The 19,586-nt window shown below is 41.2% G+C and overlaps 1 protein-coding gene across 1 annotated transcript in view; it reads right to left on the reverse strand.

Annotated features, from left to right (window-relative positions):
* Positions 1-2,007: 2,007 nt before the first annotated feature.
* The window catches only part of SNCAIP (synuclein alpha interacting protein), a gene marked incomplete at both ends in the record, with an annotated part of 80,692 nt that continues 63,113 nt past the window's right edge, over positions 2,008-19,586 (reverse strand). Inside the window, 4 exons of the mRNA XM_082837209.1 lie at positions 2,008-2,092; positions 12,797-12,867; positions 14,121-15,189; positions 15,825-15,917. Coding sequence (XP_082693335.1) covers positions 2,008-2,092; positions 12,797-12,867; positions 14,121-15,189; positions 15,825-15,917 — 1,318 coding nt within the window. The remainder of the gene's footprint in view (positions 2,093-12,796; positions 12,868-14,120; positions 15,190-15,824; positions 15,918-19,586) is intronic.

Consider the following 19,586-nt stretch of genomic DNA (forward strand, 5'->3'; position numbering starts at 1 on the left):
CTGCAGAATGCCCAGTCCCCTTCAACTTTCAAGTTTAAAAACACAGCCTGTTGAAGAACAAAACTGGGGCCTCTGGGGGACAGAGAGAGCACTCTCTGGGCCTCTGTCCTTTGCAGACCCCATTCTAGGGCTAAGTCCCAAAGGCTGGCTCACATGTGACTCCTGTGTAACTTCCTCTGCACCAAGCAGGAAACACGGGAATCCACATTTCATATATGCTTGCCATATATTCCCTAGTAGAATCTCAAACACTAGGACAGAGCAGTGAAATGTGAGGAGGCAATCAAAGAGGGCATAGGAAGCCAAGGGGCCACAATCAGAATAGGGCATCTCATTTGAGGAAAAGACAATGTGAGAAACGCAGAACCACACACGGCACCAGGCTCTGACGACAGGAACTCACAGGACCTGAACAAGGACAGAGCAACGTGGCCGAAATTCATAGACATGTTGCTCTGTAAGTTGGAAGGAACCTACCTCCTAGATGTGTAGGTAAGCCAGCCTCCCCCTTTCCCAGATTTATCAAAGAGGCAGTGTCCCTTGCCTAAGACCAAAGAGTTGCCCAGGAGTAGAGCCAACACCACAACCCTCCCTTCCTGAGTGCTCGTCAATACACTAAGGAGATAGTGTAGTGCAGGACAGATGGATAGTGTCGTGAGGATAACGAGAAAACTTGTACTGAAGCCAGTTCTGCTATTGCTAGTGGTAGTACCTTGGACACAGGATTTACACGTTCTGAAGTTTAATTTTCTAATCTATACAATGGAAGTAATAATACCTACAAATAAGCATGGCTGGTACATAAAAGGCACTTTAATATTAGCTCCTTCGTCTATACGTCACTGCATCTCATCAAGCCTAAGTTTGTCAAATGATCCACCTATGCAAGATCGCCTCCTAATTCAGTACCTTGGCCTATTTGGTCCACCAGGATACAGAATGGCCCACGTTTGCAGTAACATTGCTAGTAACTGTTAATAGCATACACTGCTCCCTCCTACTGATAAGAATACATTCTACTTTCAAACTAAAATTTGACAGGCCTCTTACAGGCCATGGCAACCCTTTGAAAATAAAACTCTTGAAGTTGCAACAGAAATATATGTTTACATGATAGGACAAAACCATCTGGAACTTACTCTTACATGTATTCAAAGAGCTGCATCAACAATAGAGCTGTTATGAACTCAGGCTCCACACTGTCTCCTAAAGGAATTAGACAGGCCTCATCATGTGTTAGAGGCAGAAAAAAGTGACCCAGGAAAGGGGCTAAATCCTTAGCTGTCATTAGTATTTTCTCATGTCAACACTGCGATCTGAGAAGACAGAAGGAACTGACTGACTTTATATACTTGTCTGATCCTCTAGCACTTAGTGAAAACGAGAATGTTTTCTTTGACCCCTATGGGAAAGCAGCTCAACTGGGCAGTTTGTTCCTGAAATAAAATATCAGCCGTCAAAATACTCTTAAAGCCCCTTAGAAATTAGAACATCACAGATTTATTAGAAGGTAAGTGCCCCAAGCTTATAGGTGGCTGTTAACATTGTTTTATTTCCTTTATACAAAAAGTAGAAATGACAGAAAAAAACACTCTTAACAGAAAACAATAGCACTGACCTGGTCTCATTGAGAAGCTGAGCCCAAACTGCCCATGTTATGGGGAAAGGGAAGTTCAACCAACATCAGCAAACACCCATGCAGTTGATGAAATACAAAACGGTGACAGTGGCTTGGTGAATGTCCTGTGGGGAGGTTGAATCAATCTTAAAAAACATACATTTGCCCAACCATGCTTTTAAACAGCATCTCTTTAAAAACAAGTTATATATACAAATATCACTCAAAAATGTGTCTTATATACTCTAGTGCTATAAATTTAAGGCATCCCGATAGTCTATTCTTCTGCTGGTGAGGCACTGTTCTCATGATTCTATTTCCACAGAGGACAGTCCAGACATTTCCAATGGTATCCAAAGGGCAGCAATGAGAGATAGTAAAAAAGTGATTTATAAGAAGAATTCTTTTGACTCTAGCTCAGCGACGTGCTTTATGCTGTAGGATTTCTTCATTTTTCTATTGATGTCATTATGCCTAAGCGGAAGAAAAACCATAGGCCAAAATTAGATAAAACTATGGTCAAGTTACAATACAATGCCACTAAACAGCTCACCAAAAATGGAAATTATCCTCACACAAACCACACTCAAGAATACTTCATTCCAGTAATCAAGTTATTCTCTTTTCATATAAACCACTCTTTAAACAATAAATAGTAATAACATACTTATTAATAAGTATGTTTTTACTTAATAACATACTTTGTGGACACTTTTAAATTTGGCCCTGGAAGTAATTTCTCAATTATGCTGATTGGAAACCAGGCAAAATTCTACAGTCAAGTGAATTTTATCAGAGTCAAACAAAATAGGAAGCATAGTACTGCTGGTTGAGCGGAAACAAGAGATTTTTATATTTTATTCACTGGATTCACTGGTGACACCTTTTATTCTCCAGTAAGCTTGAGTATTAGTCATTTAAAGGAAATGCTTTTTCTTTGGGTGTGTGATTACTGAGTAGTAGCATGTTGGATGACCACAGTAGGTAAATCTATGGGAAAAAGAAGAATCTAGGGAAAAATAATGCTGTTTTCCCCTCAATACTTGATACCTCATAAGCCTATGGAAAGAAGTACCAGCTCAAGCTTGGGAACAGTTTTAGTTTTGCTTTTTAAGTGAATTTCCCTCTGGGTAGAAGCATTCATTTTCATGAGATATTAGTCCCATTCTGAGTATAAAATCTTCCAGGGAGGAGTTATCTTCTGAGTTTGAGCAAGACTACATATTACTAAATTCCTTCTTGTTGCTATACCAGACAAAAACAAACTATTTCTGGGAATGGTACTCGCTCACGTGAAGACACATTTGGATGGAGAACCCCAAGTGGCTTGGGGTTTTTATGGCCTCAAAATCGTACTTGCTTACAAAGACCATGTAGTCTATTAATTCTTATTTTTATTTATTCATCTGAAGAGAACTTCAGAGAGTTGTTCATGAGCAAGGAAGGGAAGAGGGTGGAAGAAAAACCTGGTTGGTTAAAAAATGTTTTAGGAACTTCCAATTAAGCACGATGGATTAAAAACATAGATTTATCATCTCTTTCTTACAAAACAACACTGAAATGAAAGTAAAGAAATAAAAAAGCATCAACCTAAATGAATAAAGGGAAATGAGAGAGGAGATGATAACACACAAAATGCCAATAATATTTCAGAAACAGAAGGATGGATTGATATGTGGAACTGACTTAGCAGAGCAGGCAGGAAAAGCAGAAATCTAAGCCTATAGTCAGGGAAGCCAGGAAACTGATGTGCACTGCATGACTCGGGAACTAGAAGTACCATGAATTTCTGAAAGTGACAGTGGGTGCTGTGTGAGTGCTGAAAATGGGAAGATTATTTGAAACTTTTTGGAAGTAGCAGTTCATACCCCAGATTACCTCCCTGACCCAGTGCAGCCAGGTGACTGTCCCTTTCCCAATAAGAAGAAAGACTGGAGGTTACAGTTTGTAACGCATGGACCAGAGAGACTCTGATTTCAGCTAAAGGGGCTGGAAACCATGGGATTAAGTGAGAGTCCCTATAGAACACAATTATTAACATATCTCCTGCTAGTTTGACCTACAGATTCCTGGCAATCAGGTTAATAGGCCCTAGAAGGAGACTGGAGTTTCCTTATCTTGAGAAATCAACTGCCAAAAGAAAAGCCCTACAAATACTGACAATTAGTGAGTTTCCCAACAAAAGAGCCTAGTACTTAACCAGTCTGTGTGAAGAAACATCTACCAGTCAACAAGCCTTACCCATAAAGCCAGAGCTTCTAATTGAGCTTTAGTGTCTTGTTTCTAAATATGAATGAGTCAGGGATCACCAGACTTTTGAGGGAAGTGCTACTATGACAGACAAAAACCAAAATAAACAGAGAAACAGAATTCAAAGTGAATAGAGGTAATATAGGGAGGTGATGAGAACTTCAAAAAATTGTAACAAGAAGAAAAGAAAAACCAGGGAAAATGTTTGCAATTCATAACACAAAGGGTCAGTTTTTATAATGTGTAATATATAAAGAGCTGCTACAAATCAACAAGAGACCAGACTCTCAATAAAACTGTAGAAAGGATTAAAAATAGTACATTCAGGGCTTCCCTGGTGGCGCAGTGGTTGAGAATCTGCCTGCCAATGCAGGAGACACGGGTTCGAGCCCTGGTCTGGGAAGATCCCACATGCTGCGGAGCAACTAGAGCCCATGTGCCACAACTACTGAGCCTGCGTGTCTAGAGCCTGTGCTCTGCAACAAGAGAGGCTGCGATAGTGAGAGGCCCACGCACCGCAATGAAGAGTGGCCCCTGCTCGCCGCAACTAGAGAAAGCCCTCGCACAGAAATGAAGACCCAACACAGCCAAAAATAAATAAATGCATTAATTAAAAAAAATTAGTACATTCATACAATGAAATAATATGTAGCTATGTAAAAGAATAAAGAAGCTCTCTCTATACTAATACATAAAGACCTCCAATGTGTTAGGTGGAAAAAAGCAAGAAGACAGACTGTGTGTACAGTATGCTACCTTCATTGTAAAAAGGAAGAAAAGATAAAAATATACACTTGTATTTGATTGTAAAATTTAAATAAATTCTGCATATATAATGCCATGAAAAAGTAACAAAGAGAAAACCAACAAAGTCCTATTAGAAATTAACACTATAATAGCCGAAATAAAAAATTAGAAAGGTTGGAAGGTAAAGTTCAGTAAATATTCTGGAAAGAACTTTTAGAGAAAGCCAAAGTATGGATAAGTACAGAAGAATGGTTAGAAAATAGTTAGAAAAGTAGAAAAAAATAGTTAGAAAAGGATTAGTCCAATGTGTTGAACATTAGTATAATAGTATTTCCAGAAAAGTGAACAGAGAAATTGGAGGGGATAAAATTTTCAAAGATATTGTACCAAACACTTCCCAGAATTGAAGTGTGTACGTTTCCAGATTTAAAAAGCGGGCTGAGTGCCCACACGCCAGGAATGAGAATGGAATCATGGCAAAATATCATGAAATCAAAACAGTGGGGATAAAGAGAAAATCGTAAAAGCTTTCAAGGGATTAGCAATTACAGAGGAATTGAGCTTCCTGACAGACACACTGAGGAAAATGAAATAATGTGTTCAAGATTCTAAGGGAAAATAGTTTCCTACCCAGAATTCTATACCCAGCCAAATATTCCTAATCCATATGAGGGCAAACCAAAGATATTTCAGCCAGGCAAGGGCTCAAAAATTTTAGGACCCCCTTCACCTCCATAGGATGGGAAGATATATTTACCAAAGTAAGAGAATAAACCAAAAAAAGAGGAAACAATAGATTCAGGAAATAGGGCTCTACACAAGAGAGAAGCAAAAGGAATTCCCAGAATGATGTATGTGGGAAACTGCAGATGACAGCTGTGTGGCGCTGACAGATAGTCGCAGTACAGACTTGGGTAAGAGGAAAGACGGTGTCTCTGTGAACAGACTGAAACACGAGAGGTACCTGATTTGTCTGAATGCACCAAAAGAAGGGTTCTGTCTCCAGCAGAGTGTTTGGAAATAAACTGTAAACTTAAAAATCAAATTATCTCCAAGGAAAACATAAAGTTACATGAATAAGGAAATGTAACAATAGTATGCTGCATGGATCCACTGTGATTAATATTTAGATAGTCATAATAATAATAAACACCAAATACTAATTTATAACCCCCAAAAGTGATACAACTATATTGATGGTGGGAAGACGAAGCAGGGGTGTGTGTGTGTGTGTGTGTGTGTGTGTGTTGGAGTGGGGGGCAGAGTTGGTTGCCAAAACCGAGATGGATAAATTTGGTTCATTGTTGAGAACATGGATTTTGGAACCAGACTGACTGAGTTGAAACCCCGGCTACATAATTTATTACCACTGTTACTGTGTAACTTTGGGCAAGATATATAATCTCTCTGTGCCTTGGTTTCCAATCTGCAAAGTTTGGATAATAATAGTATCTACCATATTGTGTCATTCATTGTAAAGAATAAAACAGTCAATATGCATGAAGAACCTGGAATATTCTTTGGTACATGGTACGTGCTTTATAAGTGGTAGCTATAATTTTTATCTTCTATAGTAGGATGCCAATAGACAGTAGAGATAATATCTAAAATTTAAAGTCTGTATGAGTATGTTATTTAGAAATACAGGGAACTGCCTGGTTGCACAGTGGTTAAGAATCTGCCTGCCAACGCAGGGGACACGGGTTTGAGCCCTGGTCCGGGAAGATCCCACGTGCCGTGGAGCAACTAAGCTCACGCGCCACAACTACTGAGCCTGTGCTCTAGAGTCTGTGAGCCACAACTACTGAGCCCTTGTGCCACAACTACTGAAGCCCGCGTGCCTAGAGCCCACGCTCCACAACGAGAGAAGCCACCTCAATGAGAAGCGCGTGCACTGTGATGAAGAGTAGCCCCCGCTCGTTGCAACTAGAGAAAGCCCACGTGCAGCAACAAACACCCAACACAGCAAAAAATTAAAAAAAAAAAAAAGAAAGAAAAGAAATAACAGAATACTAGAGAAAACACCTAAAGACAAGCAAGCGGTTGACTCAGGGGAGTAGGAATAGAGAACGGAGTAGGTTGGGCACAGGGACGGCCAAAATTAAACTAAAAATAAATAAAACTTAAAAAATCTTAGGTTGTAGTCTAAGAATATCATCATCATTTAGACATGGATGGAGTATTTCTACTTTAATATAAGGGGTGCTGTGCTCAAAAACACTAAAAACACTTTCTGCAGGACAAAACCCAGCATGATTAGAGTTGAGTCAATACCAAGTAAAATGTTAATTTGAGGCATTTATCTGAATAATATCAGGATGATTCAAGTCTCCCTGAACCCTTCAATTACTTAGTCCTGAATTACCAGTATTCAAAAAAAAAAGAAAGAAAAAAGGCAAAAGTGTTTGGGTAATTCTGGCATGAATTATTCAGATAATTTGCTGCTCCTTGATTTCATTTTTGGATATGGAATCACATTCTCTGTGACCAAAATTGGAAAGAAGGCTTAAATTTAAATAACAGTTTTTCAAGTAATCTAACTTGCTGACTCATCTAGGCATGGATTCCATATTTCTACAGCCCAGGGTGACCAGATGGCAAGTTATTTTAGAGACTCTGCCTAAAACGGCCCACGGGTAGGCATTACATTTTCCAATGATAGACAAAACAGGTAGACTTACTTAGCTACTTTTGTGATCTCTTTCAGAGCTTCACTGAGAGCATATCTATAAATCCCATCTACTAAAAAAAATGAGATTCTGGTTCAAAGAATAAAAACATATACTTGAAATACCCAATATGAAACTCACTGTAGGAGGGTAGACTTGTAATCAAAAGGCCTAGATTTCTACAGAGCATACCATCCTTTCTGTGGGATGACAGGCTTGGTCCTTTTTAGTTTTCTTTTCCTTGTTTTTCCTCCTTTTCCTCTCTCTAGCTCTCCCTCTCTCTCCAAATATTCTGAAATCCTTACCATGTGCCAGGCACCAAGCTAAGACATTGGGGTACAGACTTGGATATGATGGTACCACCAAGGGTCACCGGTGTCAGGAAGTTATACCTTTCATCGAGTTGACCATGTTTTAACTGTATCCTCTCTTAGTTTTCTCTTGATTATGATCTTGCTGAATGAAGGGACATGCCTTATTTTGGCCCAGCAAAATGCATGGCTTATTGCTAAGGACATCACTGAGACAAGGGCACTGGCAATCCAGGGATCTGACATCCAGGAGGGTCGTATAGCTGCACTGTTCTCGGCATGGGAAGGAAAACCCCAACTGGCTGTGGTTGGAGCAGAGATTCTCAGTGAAGGTACTGGAAGGCGTTTGAGTAAAGTCTCTACATGATACGTTTAAACCTCAATGACTTGCTGCTTCTTTAAAAGTCCAGCCTTAAGAAAGTTTATAGACAGGCCCAGCTCTTTTAATGTGCAGACACTCTAGTGGTGGCAGACATGTGGTGCAAATATGACGTGGATTCTATATTCATCCCCTTTGGAATTACACAATTCAAAACCAGACTGGGGAGGGCGAGGAAAGGAAGCTGGAGGTGGAAGAAGGGAGTTGTTTGTTCATAACTTTTGGGACTACACTTAAACCACGATTAGCATGCTGAAAGAATGTATTTCTAGTGGGATAATTTTGGTTTCCAAGGCAGATCTCCCCCCGTACCCTCCTACCTATAGTTCATGGGTGTTCTACATGTTTATTTCTTGCCTTCCAAGGGCAGTGCTTTAAGATAGAACATGGGGTCTTAGTTGCAATAGCTTTTTCTATGTCTCAACTCATTAAATTTGGATACTAAACCTTGTTCTACTGTCTTCCTGTGATGGAACACCCTTTCTCCTTTTCCCAGAGGGTATAAGGACCTTATGAATAGAAACTCCATTTGTGAGTCACGCTCTCATGAATCCTGCAAACTCTGGCAGCTTTTATAAAGTTTGCTAAGCTGTGCCCAGACACTGGAGATATCTGAATATTTTAACAATCCCCCATAACATGGGCATTTTCCTCCACACACAAGATCCTCCTATGCAACAGCCTAGGACAATGCAAAATTGGGATCATTTCAAAGGAGAAGCTGTCACTTAATGAACGTAATCTGGAGAAATGGTTCAAGATTCGGATCTCCTTCCCCCACGTCATAGGGACAACGCTTCCATATGAAATAAGGGTTTTCTCTCTGAAATGAATGTGAACCCTAGGGAGGCAGAGGTGGGGTGGGCGGGAGGACAAGAGTTGGGCAGGAGAAACAGAGAACACGGGGGAAACATGGGGAGGGGTGCGGGGGAAGGAGACCAGACAGGCTCTAGGGGGTTTTGGAGCAGAGGTGGTCACCCCAGGTACACCATGGTACTCCTCCTGACTCATTGGCTCTGGACCCCAGAGCTAGTATATTAGACACGAAAACACAGAAAAACATACTTTAGATCAGAGATTAGAACTTGAAAGTACAGTTTTGGGGCAGAAACTCTAATGTCTATAGCGTTACTCAGTGCCCTTTTAGTACTAGCATTCTAACAAACTTTTCTGAACTGTTACATTGGTAAGATTCAGTCTGCTCCAGGGGATTCACTCTAGAACTATGCAATCAACATACTCTCAGCTAGCTTGGTAACATACCTATGACTAGGTAATTATATAATTATCCCTTCAAGATCCTTAAAAAGCCTATGAAAATACTTTAAGATCAAAAATTTAAGATTGAAATGTGGTTATTTGATTATATCCAGAGAAATTATGGCAAAGATGCCTTTGTTTAACAGGGATTCCTTTTTGTGCTGACTGCATTTTCCATCATGATTCTGGAAATGCTGTTCGGTGGGGCTGAGGGTATGCTTGACTTGGGACAGGTTTCAGCCAGGGCCTCACCTCTACCTTCCCAATGTCTTCCATGTCTTTGCTCATTTTTCTGTTTAGTAATATGTACTGATAATAAGGACAGAAATGTGTGTGTGTGTGTGTGTGGCACGCGCACGCGTACACGCGTGCGTGCGCGCTGGTGGTAGGGGTACCCTGAACTCTGACCTCCTATTGGGCACAGCAGATGACCACTGACATACCCTCACATCAACTCACTTTGAAGTGGCTGTTGAACAATCTTGACATCTATGTAAAATATGGGCTACTAGCTCTTGGGTCCGGATGTATAATTCCCAGTGTGGCTAATTCCTTGGCAGTAAAACCCACACTAATGGTGTTTATTGCTTAATGTCTTTTTAAGGAGTCTACTCTCATGTTGGTGCTAGGATTAGGGGTTTCCTGATGCTAACCCCTCAGGCTACAGTGCGTCTGTGGTCAAAGGGGATGTGACCAGCGGTGGCCAGGGGTAATGCCCTCTGCCTATCAGTAACTGGAATCAACGCTCACCTCAAGTGTTACGGATCTTGGATAGACTTAAGCTCTGGGAAATGAATGTCTTACTGGCATTTTAAAATAAGTAACTGCAAACATTCCCTTGGAGTTGTAATAATTCAAGACCAACTTGTCCTTTATAAGAAAAAGTAAAGATAAATCTGCTTGTTATAAACAAAGTCATCCTCCACAGTTGAAACACACTGGAACAGCTATTCAGAGTAATAGAGTTGAATCTAATTTTAAAGGGCAATGAAAAGAAATTTAGATTCTTTGCTATCAAGCTGTGACCAATTTTGAAAAATAAATAGCAAACAGAACCCCCTCACAGAGCTGACATTGTTTAAAGTGTTGTATTTATTGTCCCTATTTTTCCTTTACTAGGGGAAAAAAAAAATCTTAGGAACTAAAATGTGATTCCAGTATAGGCCTGGAACAAGGGTCCACTGCCCGACTCTTTCTCCCAGGGCTATACTGAGAGGGCCACCAGCAGCATAATGCTTAGAGCCAACTCCAACCCAATGACTGCCATTGCTTTCCAAAGTTATATGATCCCGGGCAGTCCCTGCTCCCAAGAGGAACCATGTGGCCTTCAAGCAAATTCTTGGGCCAAGATTTAAAGGCACCACTGACAGATGGACACTTGGGTTCCTTTCTTTCTTGCATCTTTCTGTGGGATGCCCTTTCTATGGGTCCCACAGGCAAAATGAAGCAGGCACCAGAATCACTTAGGTATTTTTCATGTCTACGTTCCCATGCTAGTTCATCTCTCTGAGGAATCTTTATCTCAGCTAGATACATCTACCCTTGCTTTATCTAAGGAACGGACTGGGCTGGTTCTCCCTGCCTCTGTGTGATGATGAACCAGAGAAACCTTCCCCCATATGCCATGGACAAACTAGTGGGTTTTCACTTTCCACAGAACACATGCCAAACGACAGCCACGATAAGGGATAAGTTAATTTATAAGGTAGGGAGGGGAAGGGGTCTGGATGTTTATTTAACTACATTGAATATTATAATTTTGGGGTTTCTGTTTATCACTGAAGGAAAACTCTGTTAATACATAAAGCCAGTGAATCTGACAGGTTCAAAACTGAGCCTTCAGAAGGACTGTTCCTTAAACTGAGTAGGAAAGTGTTAACCCAGTTGTGGGATGTCTGAGTGACCTCATAACCTCCTTTTGTGTTCTGATTTTTGTAATCCTATGACAGTAGACTGTCAGCTTTGTTCTCTTACTTGTAAGAAGACAGGATGAAATATATCTGGCAGGAGAATCTACTGGGATACTAATTGTCTTGTTTCCAGGTGCTGTAGGAACCTGGAAGAAATGAGAGGTTTTCTCCTTCCCGCTCCCAAGGAGTTTGCCAAGCCTTTGTGCTTCCTTGCCTCAGGGTATTTTTGGTGACTTCTGCTTAAGGACAAAAGCAGAATTTTCCAGGCACCAGAAGACAGAACCTAAGATGGGGACGCAGAGGGGTGGGGAAGATAGGTTGGAAGAAACAGAAGTGGACCAATACCAGCGTCTGGGAAGGCAAAGGGTATTTTTTTCTATCTCCTTCCCACCCCAGGCACTGGGCTTTTAGCACTGGCCAAGCTGCCCTGCCCCAGTGTGGCCAGAAACAGCCCAGACTTAGGCAGCATGTTGAGCCTGACCCAAGCGGAATGCTGGTGACCAGTAAGTACTGAAGCTCCAAGGTGCTTCCTTCAACTCATGGAATGAATGGGACCCCTAGGGGACCCCCTAAAATGACTGAGATTTACTTTTCCTCTAGCCTGAATGGAGACCTGGAGCAGAGTAAACGTGATTTAGAGGGGAAAAAAAAGGAAAGCGACATTTCTTACACCTTAGAATTCTGAACTAACATTTACACTCACAACACATTCACTTCTATTTGTGTACCTGTAACTATTATATACATACACACACACATCCACACAAATGTTTTGGAGGATTTTGGAAGGGTGCTGAAAGGCGTGTCACAGCTTTCTTTTAATTTAAATGATTAGTCTCTTTTAAAAGGGTGTTGGGGGTTTAACTCTTCTGAAATAAACCTGTCAAGAGGCACTCACTGACTTAACTCCCCATCAACTGCTCTCTTCTTAGCCCTCTCCTCTTTCCTGCTCTGTTAGGGAGTTGAATGTATCCCTGGGGGACGAAGGAAAGCTATGCTGAAGAAGGACTTTGCTCAAAGAGGAGACTGAGCCGCTGGGGACCCTGGAGATGATCCTTTTATATACGCCATGCATACATTTTGAATCACAAACATTCTGTTTGAGAAAGGCCATTGTTTTGTTGGTGGGAGCTCAGAGACCGGCTCATGGACTTGAATTGCGGTTCCAAACACTGAGGTAGAGCATGGCAGGACCTCACTTCTGAGGGCAGCAGACTGCTGACTAAAGGAGCTTTCAGTCTATAACCAGCAATGAAGGAAAACCTCAGCTCTGTTTCAAAGTTCTGATTCTGATCGGAGGTTGACTCATTCTACCCACGGCAGGAAATTTCATTTCTATACTTACTTGGTACTTGACTCCATTAAAACAAAGACTGAAAGCCAAGGTCAGTTGGGAAGCACAGCATGTTTGTGATCTGAGTAGATTCCTCTGCCCTCTGCTGCTGGACTGGAGCCCCTCCAACAGGGTACTCGCTCCCTTTCTAAGGCCCAGTTACAAGTCTGCCTTCTTCTATTTGGGGAAAGAGTTGTAATTTTCTACTTCCTTGGTGTCAGCCCCTGGGAAAGGTGCTCCAGGACTGGTGTGTAAAAGATCATGCAATTCAAAGTGAAGGCGTGGCACTGCTGAGCAATACAACCCTAGCACCACGTACCGTGCAGAGTCACACAGATGCTCTTCAATCAGCGTGTTAGAGGAAAGACTGATGCAGCTGTCGTACATCTCCTAGAGAGGTGCAATTAAAAGTCATCTGAACACATGCGACAAGCTCAGCACATGCACAAGTCTCAATAAACAGGAGGCAGGCAGGAGACAGATTAAAGGGTAGAAGCTTCAGACATACTTTGAGGAGCCTGGGGAACTGCTGAGATCTCTGACTTGTGCGAGAGGAACCCTTAAGTCACCTGGAAAAGTTTTATTCCAGCAAGGTAAGTTTGGACATATTTAATCCAAAAGGCCTGGTGTTTGGGGCACAAGTGTGACTTTTCTAGCTGAAGCAAATACATGCTAAAGTCTTTTAATAACAAAGACAACTCGGTGGAAATCAGTGTAATTAAAATTTGTGTTCAGTTAATTCGAGTGATATTAACTAAAACTTGATGTTGGTATTGCAAAGAAGAATTTGCACAGTTCTTAGACCTCACTGGAATGGGATTTCACCTTATGGCAAATAATAAATGATGCGGATGTGACTCTGGTTAGCAGGGATATTCTGGATCCTTCTATCCCTCAGAGAGTTTCACATTTTGGCTGCTATACCATGTTTTTTTAAGGGCATGGCATGCACAGAACATGCAGGAAATGTTGCCTAAAAAGATGATTGTATCTCCTATTCACTGGATTTAAATCCAGATAATAGTGCATCGTTTTACAACAAATGCAATTACACAATGTAGTTCATGGCATACTCTGCTGTCCCCTGCGCGCTGGCAAGCACTTCAGACCACTAGAGCTTCCTTAGGGGCTTGTGTCGTAAAACGCCAACGAGGGGGTCCCTGTGGTGTATTCATTCTAAAGGTCCTTCCAAAGTTGAGTAGTTTAGAAACAGAGTTTCTATTTATGTGCTGTTTAATTGGGCTCGAGAATAAACTATCCAGTCACATGAGGAGAACTAAGGCTTCCTGCGGCAGAGTCAGTGCCAAAGAAGGGCCTGATTTCACATCAATTAGTAGTCTAATCTTGTAGAAATGGCTCCCTGTCTATGACTCCTAATTCTCAAGGATCAAAACTACTTAGGGAAATTTAGGGACCAGAATACAATCTCCTGTGATTTGTTTAACCTTTCTCTCTTAGAGTATTTTCAAAATGTACTCTAACACGACATATCTCATTAGAAACACATGAATCTGGCTTTTCATGAATCCTTTGGAATTCTCCTGGGGATGCCCTCAAGGTGGCCAAGGGCAACAATCTGGAGTGTTCGGAACAATATAATTAATTTAAAGGAATAAAAAGGATATTCTCCAAATAGCACTCACCGCCTTATTCTTTCCTTTGCTAGCAGAGCTCCCTGGATTTCCCTTACCATCTGCGGTCTTCCTCCCAAGTGAGGTTAAGGGAAGAGTGGAGGTCTTCAGCTGGTTGGATGCCTGATAGTTATTATTATTGTTCTGGTTGCCACTTAGCGTCTCCATGATGGATCGGAAGGTTCCAAAAGGCCTTTTCAGTTGATCCCCTGGTTCACTGCTTGCGGAGGTCCGCTGGAGGGTTCTGCCCTTATCTCGGTCCTTCTCTCCGTTTAGTTCAAGGCTAGTTTGCTCCATCTGCACCACAGGCTCCTCAAAGGTAACTCTGAGTTTCAAGTTCTGCGACGTTCGGCGCTTGGAAGATGGGGACTTGAGGGCGCTCTTGGGACTCGTGGCCACTTTCTGGGCAGCTGTGCTGTCAGGGCTGGGCTGAGGGAGTTCTCCAGAGGGCTGGCTTGGGGGCGCGGTTCCTGAGCCTGGACTCTGGGATTCCAAGTCTGGCTCGCTGCTCTCTGAGGTGGGGGATGGGCTATGGCCCTCCAGAGATTTGGAGGCCTTGATACTAAAAGGAAACCTGCGTCCTGATGCCAAGCTGTGTTTCTTGATCATCAGGTGTAAGCTTTCTGCGCTGTCCATACTCTCCACGCTTTCCACCACAGGCTGTGGTCTGGGCCTGTCAACCTTTCTCACAGGCGTGCCCTTGGGGTCCTCAGAGTTGTTGGAGTCCGTGTCAGACTCACTCAGTGGCCGCTGCATCAGCTGCTTCAGCCTGGCTAACTTCAGTTCCCTCTTCTCCAGTGGGGTCTTTTTTGAATTTCTAGAAGAAGCCTGAGCATCCTGGAATTCCAAGGACAGCTTTTCCTGGGTGCACACATTCTCTGAAATATCTTTTCCTAATAACTGGCGTAGGATTTTATCCGAATCTTCGTCCTTAGCTTTGGCCCTAGCCCGGCTGGACACGGACAGGCTTCCAAGAACTTGAATCCCCTCTTGGATTCCTGGTTTGCTTTTGCCTATAGGCTCATCATCTGCATCTGGGGATTTCCACTGGGACTTTCTGGAAGCTGGGGAGGAGGGTGAACTGAAAGAGGATGAGGGACATATGAGATGACTTCCTACTGGGTTAAAATAACTCAGCCACAAATCACCACATGGCTTAAATGCCACTAATAACTTACAAATCACTAAGACGGAAATAAGAATAATGAATATGTGTTTCAAGCAATCTACAAGCATTCCATGGTGGCAACCAGAACCAGTATAGTATGCCTCATACCTTTTGCTTTGACTACAAAATTTATTCTTTTGTAGTTTTACAAAACTACAATAAATAGTTTTACAAAACTACAAGAAACTACTGTTTTATGGTTTATACATTAATTTTGCACAAATTTTCTCAATTAATCCCATCTTCAATAACCTTATGAAACTACATATCTTTATTTCCATTCCACAGATGAAGAAATAAAAGACTCTGAAAGAGTAAGCGACTTGTTTATAGTCCTGGAAAGAAGAAATGGCACAGCCAGAGATAAATTCAAGTCTTCTGACACTAGGTCCAGTGCCTTTCTCCATGTGATAGCTCATTTTTATTCCTCTTTATAAGAATAAAATGTTTTCTGTTATCTTCTTAAAAGATATTAAAAGAAAGTCCAAAAGAAGGCTCACATATTAAAGACAGTTAAGAATTCTAACCACCAACGTTCCTGGTATTACCTGGGCGAAGAAAGGAGAGATTTGCCCTCTGATTTCTGGGCTTCCAGAAGTTGTTGGAGCTGGTTCTGCAGTGTGACACGTTGCATTGTCTGTCTGGGAAAAACAAACCAAAATATATAAGCTCTCTGACACATTGCTACTATCATAAATTAACAGGTATACATTTTTTTCATGGTGATTTTCAATAAGTTGCGATAAATCTAAAAATCTTACAAATGTGCATAATCTTCATCCTTATAATTTAGACATTTTCCTGAGGATGCAATCAAAAGTACCCAAAAAGATAGTCATTATTCACATGAGTAAAAAAACTATAACCTAAATGATCATCAATAAGACTGAGTAAATAATTTATAATTATTTCTGTGAAGGCAGCTGTTAAGAATGATAATATATTTGAATATCTATGACATAGAAAAAGTTTCCCTAATATATGTGTATATAGGTAGAAAGTATACAGTATGAAGTGTCCTTTAGAAAAGGGAAAATTTGGACACAGAGACAGACACACACAGCGAGAGCATCACGTGAACATGAAGGCAAAGATTAGGCTGATTCATTTACAAGGCAAAGAATGCCAAAGACTGGCAGCACACCACCAAAAACTAGGAGGGAGGCACAGAACAGATTCTCCCTCACAGCCCTCAGAAGGAACCAACCCTGTCAACACCTTGATTCCAGACTTCGAGCCTCCAGAACTGTGAGAAAACAAATTTCTGTTGTTTAAGCCAGGCAGTTTGTGGTACTTTGTTACAGCAGCCCTAGCAGACTAGTATACTAGACATATGCTCACATATTTTTATATATTCATATTTCACATGCTCATCTATTATACTTAAAAGTTGATTAGTCCTTTCTGAGGGCTTTTTTAGAATCTAGAGAATAGAGTCCTTTCTTTCTCCATTCATACTTGTGATTTCTGTCATCAGTCCATCTAACTGCCTCCAAATAGTTTTCTTGACTGTGTCATAATTCACTCTGACACCTAAGAACCCTATAAAAGGAGTTTAACCTCCTTTTAATCTTTCTTCATCTGTTTTAACCCCTCACTAAATGTTTTTCTAAAAAACTTGACAGGCAGTTCCAAATTTCAAAGTGGGAAAAGTAGAGTGCTCTTACGTATTTTTATTTTGTATGCATTCTTGAGACTAGGGTCAGCGAACTACAGACTATAGACTATGGGCCAAATCCAGCCCATCACCTGTTTTTGTAAATAAAGTTTTATTGAAACAGAGCCATACACATTCATTTACATATTATCGAGTGCTGAGTTCACGCTACAAAAGCAGAGTTGACTAATTATGACACAGAACATGTGGTGCACAAGCCTAAAATATTTACTATCTGACTCTTTAGGGAAAAGATTGCTGGCTCCTCCTTTAGACAATTAAGTTTTCAGTATGTGAGTCACAGAATGAGTGAGAAAAATGAGATCACAGACTTCTTAGGTCTTAGGGATGAAATGTTAGGACTAAGACTGACCACTTCTGAGAAAAGGAGAGTATTGGGGGCTGATGGAAGGTTATTATCCAAATCTGTTCTCACAGAATTAAATTTAGGCAGCTGACAGCTGTTGAGTATGTGCAGTGACATTTGGCAAGGAGAAGACTGGGCTTCCTCAAGCCAGTATCTAAGACTCGGCAGTCCTTTTAAGAACACTTGTAAGTCATTTGTTTGGTTCCTCATCCCTGCTCACGAGAGCTGCTACCAGTTTTGATGCTAAGTGTATTAATTTTCTACTTCTGTTAACAAATTATTACATGCTTAGTGATTTAAATCAACACACGTGTATCTTACAGTTGTAGGTCGGAAGACCAGAATGGGTCTCTCCAGATTAAAACCGAGGTATCCAGTCTGCATTCCTTTCTGGAGGCTCTAGGATGAAAGTCTCTGTCCTGCTTACTCAAATCAGGCGCAGAATCGGTTCCTTGCAGTTGTAGGACTGAGGTCTCTGTTTTCTTGCTGACTGTCAGTTGAGGGTCATTGCCAGCTCCTAGAGGTTACTGCACTTCTTGGCTCACAGCCCCTTCCTCCCTCATCAAAGTCTGCAAGAGCAGATTGAGTCCTTCTCACACTTTGAGTCTCTCTGATCTCCTTTTCTGCCTTCTCTTTACTGTTACTCATGTGATGAGATTGGACCAACCCCAATAATCCAGGGTGACCTGAACTCCATCTGCAACCTTAATTCCCTTTTTGTCATGTAAGGTAACATATTCATACCTTCCAGGGATTAGGATGTGACAGACATCTTTGGGGGACAGTTTGCGGCGGGGGGTGGGGGGCGGGTACCACACGAATACTGCAGAGTTCGGTAAATACTGCTTACTCCTCTAAAATCAGAATCAGTTTTCCTTTTTCCAAGTTCTGTAATAATTAATGTGTTTTCTAAACAGATTTCACTTTCTGTAACCTACGGCTTTTGACGTGTTTTCTTAACTTTAATGCACATTCTGATAATACGCTTCTATGTCCAGAGTAAATCGAGTGTTACCATACATTGTTTTCTCTTTATTGAAAAAATACCAAGTTATTTCATTGTTTTTAACCCAACATGGAAAGAGTTTGCTAGCTTTGTTTAACTTGGTTTTTTTCTGATGGCTAAATTAATACAATTACTTTAAAAATTCAAACCATTTAGAAAGAGTGAGTAACATTTTGGAGTGTATCATACCACCTTGGGGTGGCAGGGAGAGCGGGGTGGGGGGAGAGAGAGGGATTTCTTAGAAATGAGATTATACTGCACACTGTATTTTGTAGTTTTCTTTTTTTACTTAAGGAAAGTAAAATACACTGTGTGTGTGTGTGTGTGTGTGTGTGTGTGTGACTTCATTTTAACTTGATTACTTTTATAAAGACCCTATCTCCAAATAAGCTCACATTCCGAGGTACTAGGGGTTAGGACCCCAACACATCATTTTATGCGGCCACAATTCAACCCATAATACCTACACCTGTAGATTAGGATCTCTAAGAGACCTGAAGGTTGCTATTTCTAAATAATAGCTATGTTTATTAACTCCAAACGGTTGGTAAAAATATTCTAGTAGGAAAAGGCACTCAAGACTGTCTCCCACTCAACAATTTTGGGCTGAAAAACTAGTGTTTTCCGTCCTTCGTCCTGCACCTTTTGATGTTATTGATGCCCTAGAACCTGAAGGGTTCAGTGTACTGAGGATAGACTAAGTGAATTTCTCTGTTCATTTCTAGTTTTGCCAACCTCACTGAGACGCAGAGTAAGTACACGACTAGGGTCTACAACGTAACTTCTCATATTTCATCTTGTCATTGGCCTAACTACAACTGTCTACAGCATTCAGTTTGGAGACAGCGGAAGAACTGCTGTCTATTAGCATACATGTGTGTTTTATCCCAGGATCATCAACACAGAGAGCAGCCAAGACCCTGACCTTGAAGAGTTCTACCAATAAAACAGATGCTGTAACTCATGAAAGCTTCTCCGACTCTGTGGTAAGAGACAGTGGAAGGTTTTGTGATCTTTCCTCTGAGTACAAACCCTAAGAAAAAACATTCCATTGGACCATTTTAAAGTTCCTCTTGGTGGATATGTCCATATACTACTGGGGGGAGTGTCCACTGGTACAACAGTTCTGGAGGACGGTGGTGAGATCTATCCACATTTTAAATACATATGCACTTTGTTCTGGCAATTCCCCTTCTAGGAACTTTTCAGAAACACCAGTACATGTACATAAAGACGTGTACAAGTATGTTCGCTGTAGCAAGATAACTTACTGAGTTATG

The sequence above is a fragment of the Leucopleurus acutus genome (genome assembly GCF_964270905.1).
Source record: "Leucopleurus acutus genome assembly, chromosome: 3".
NCBI classification, from domain to species: domain Eukaryota; kingdom Metazoa; phylum Chordata; class Mammalia; order Artiodactyla; family Delphinidae; genus Leucopleurus; species Leucopleurus acutus.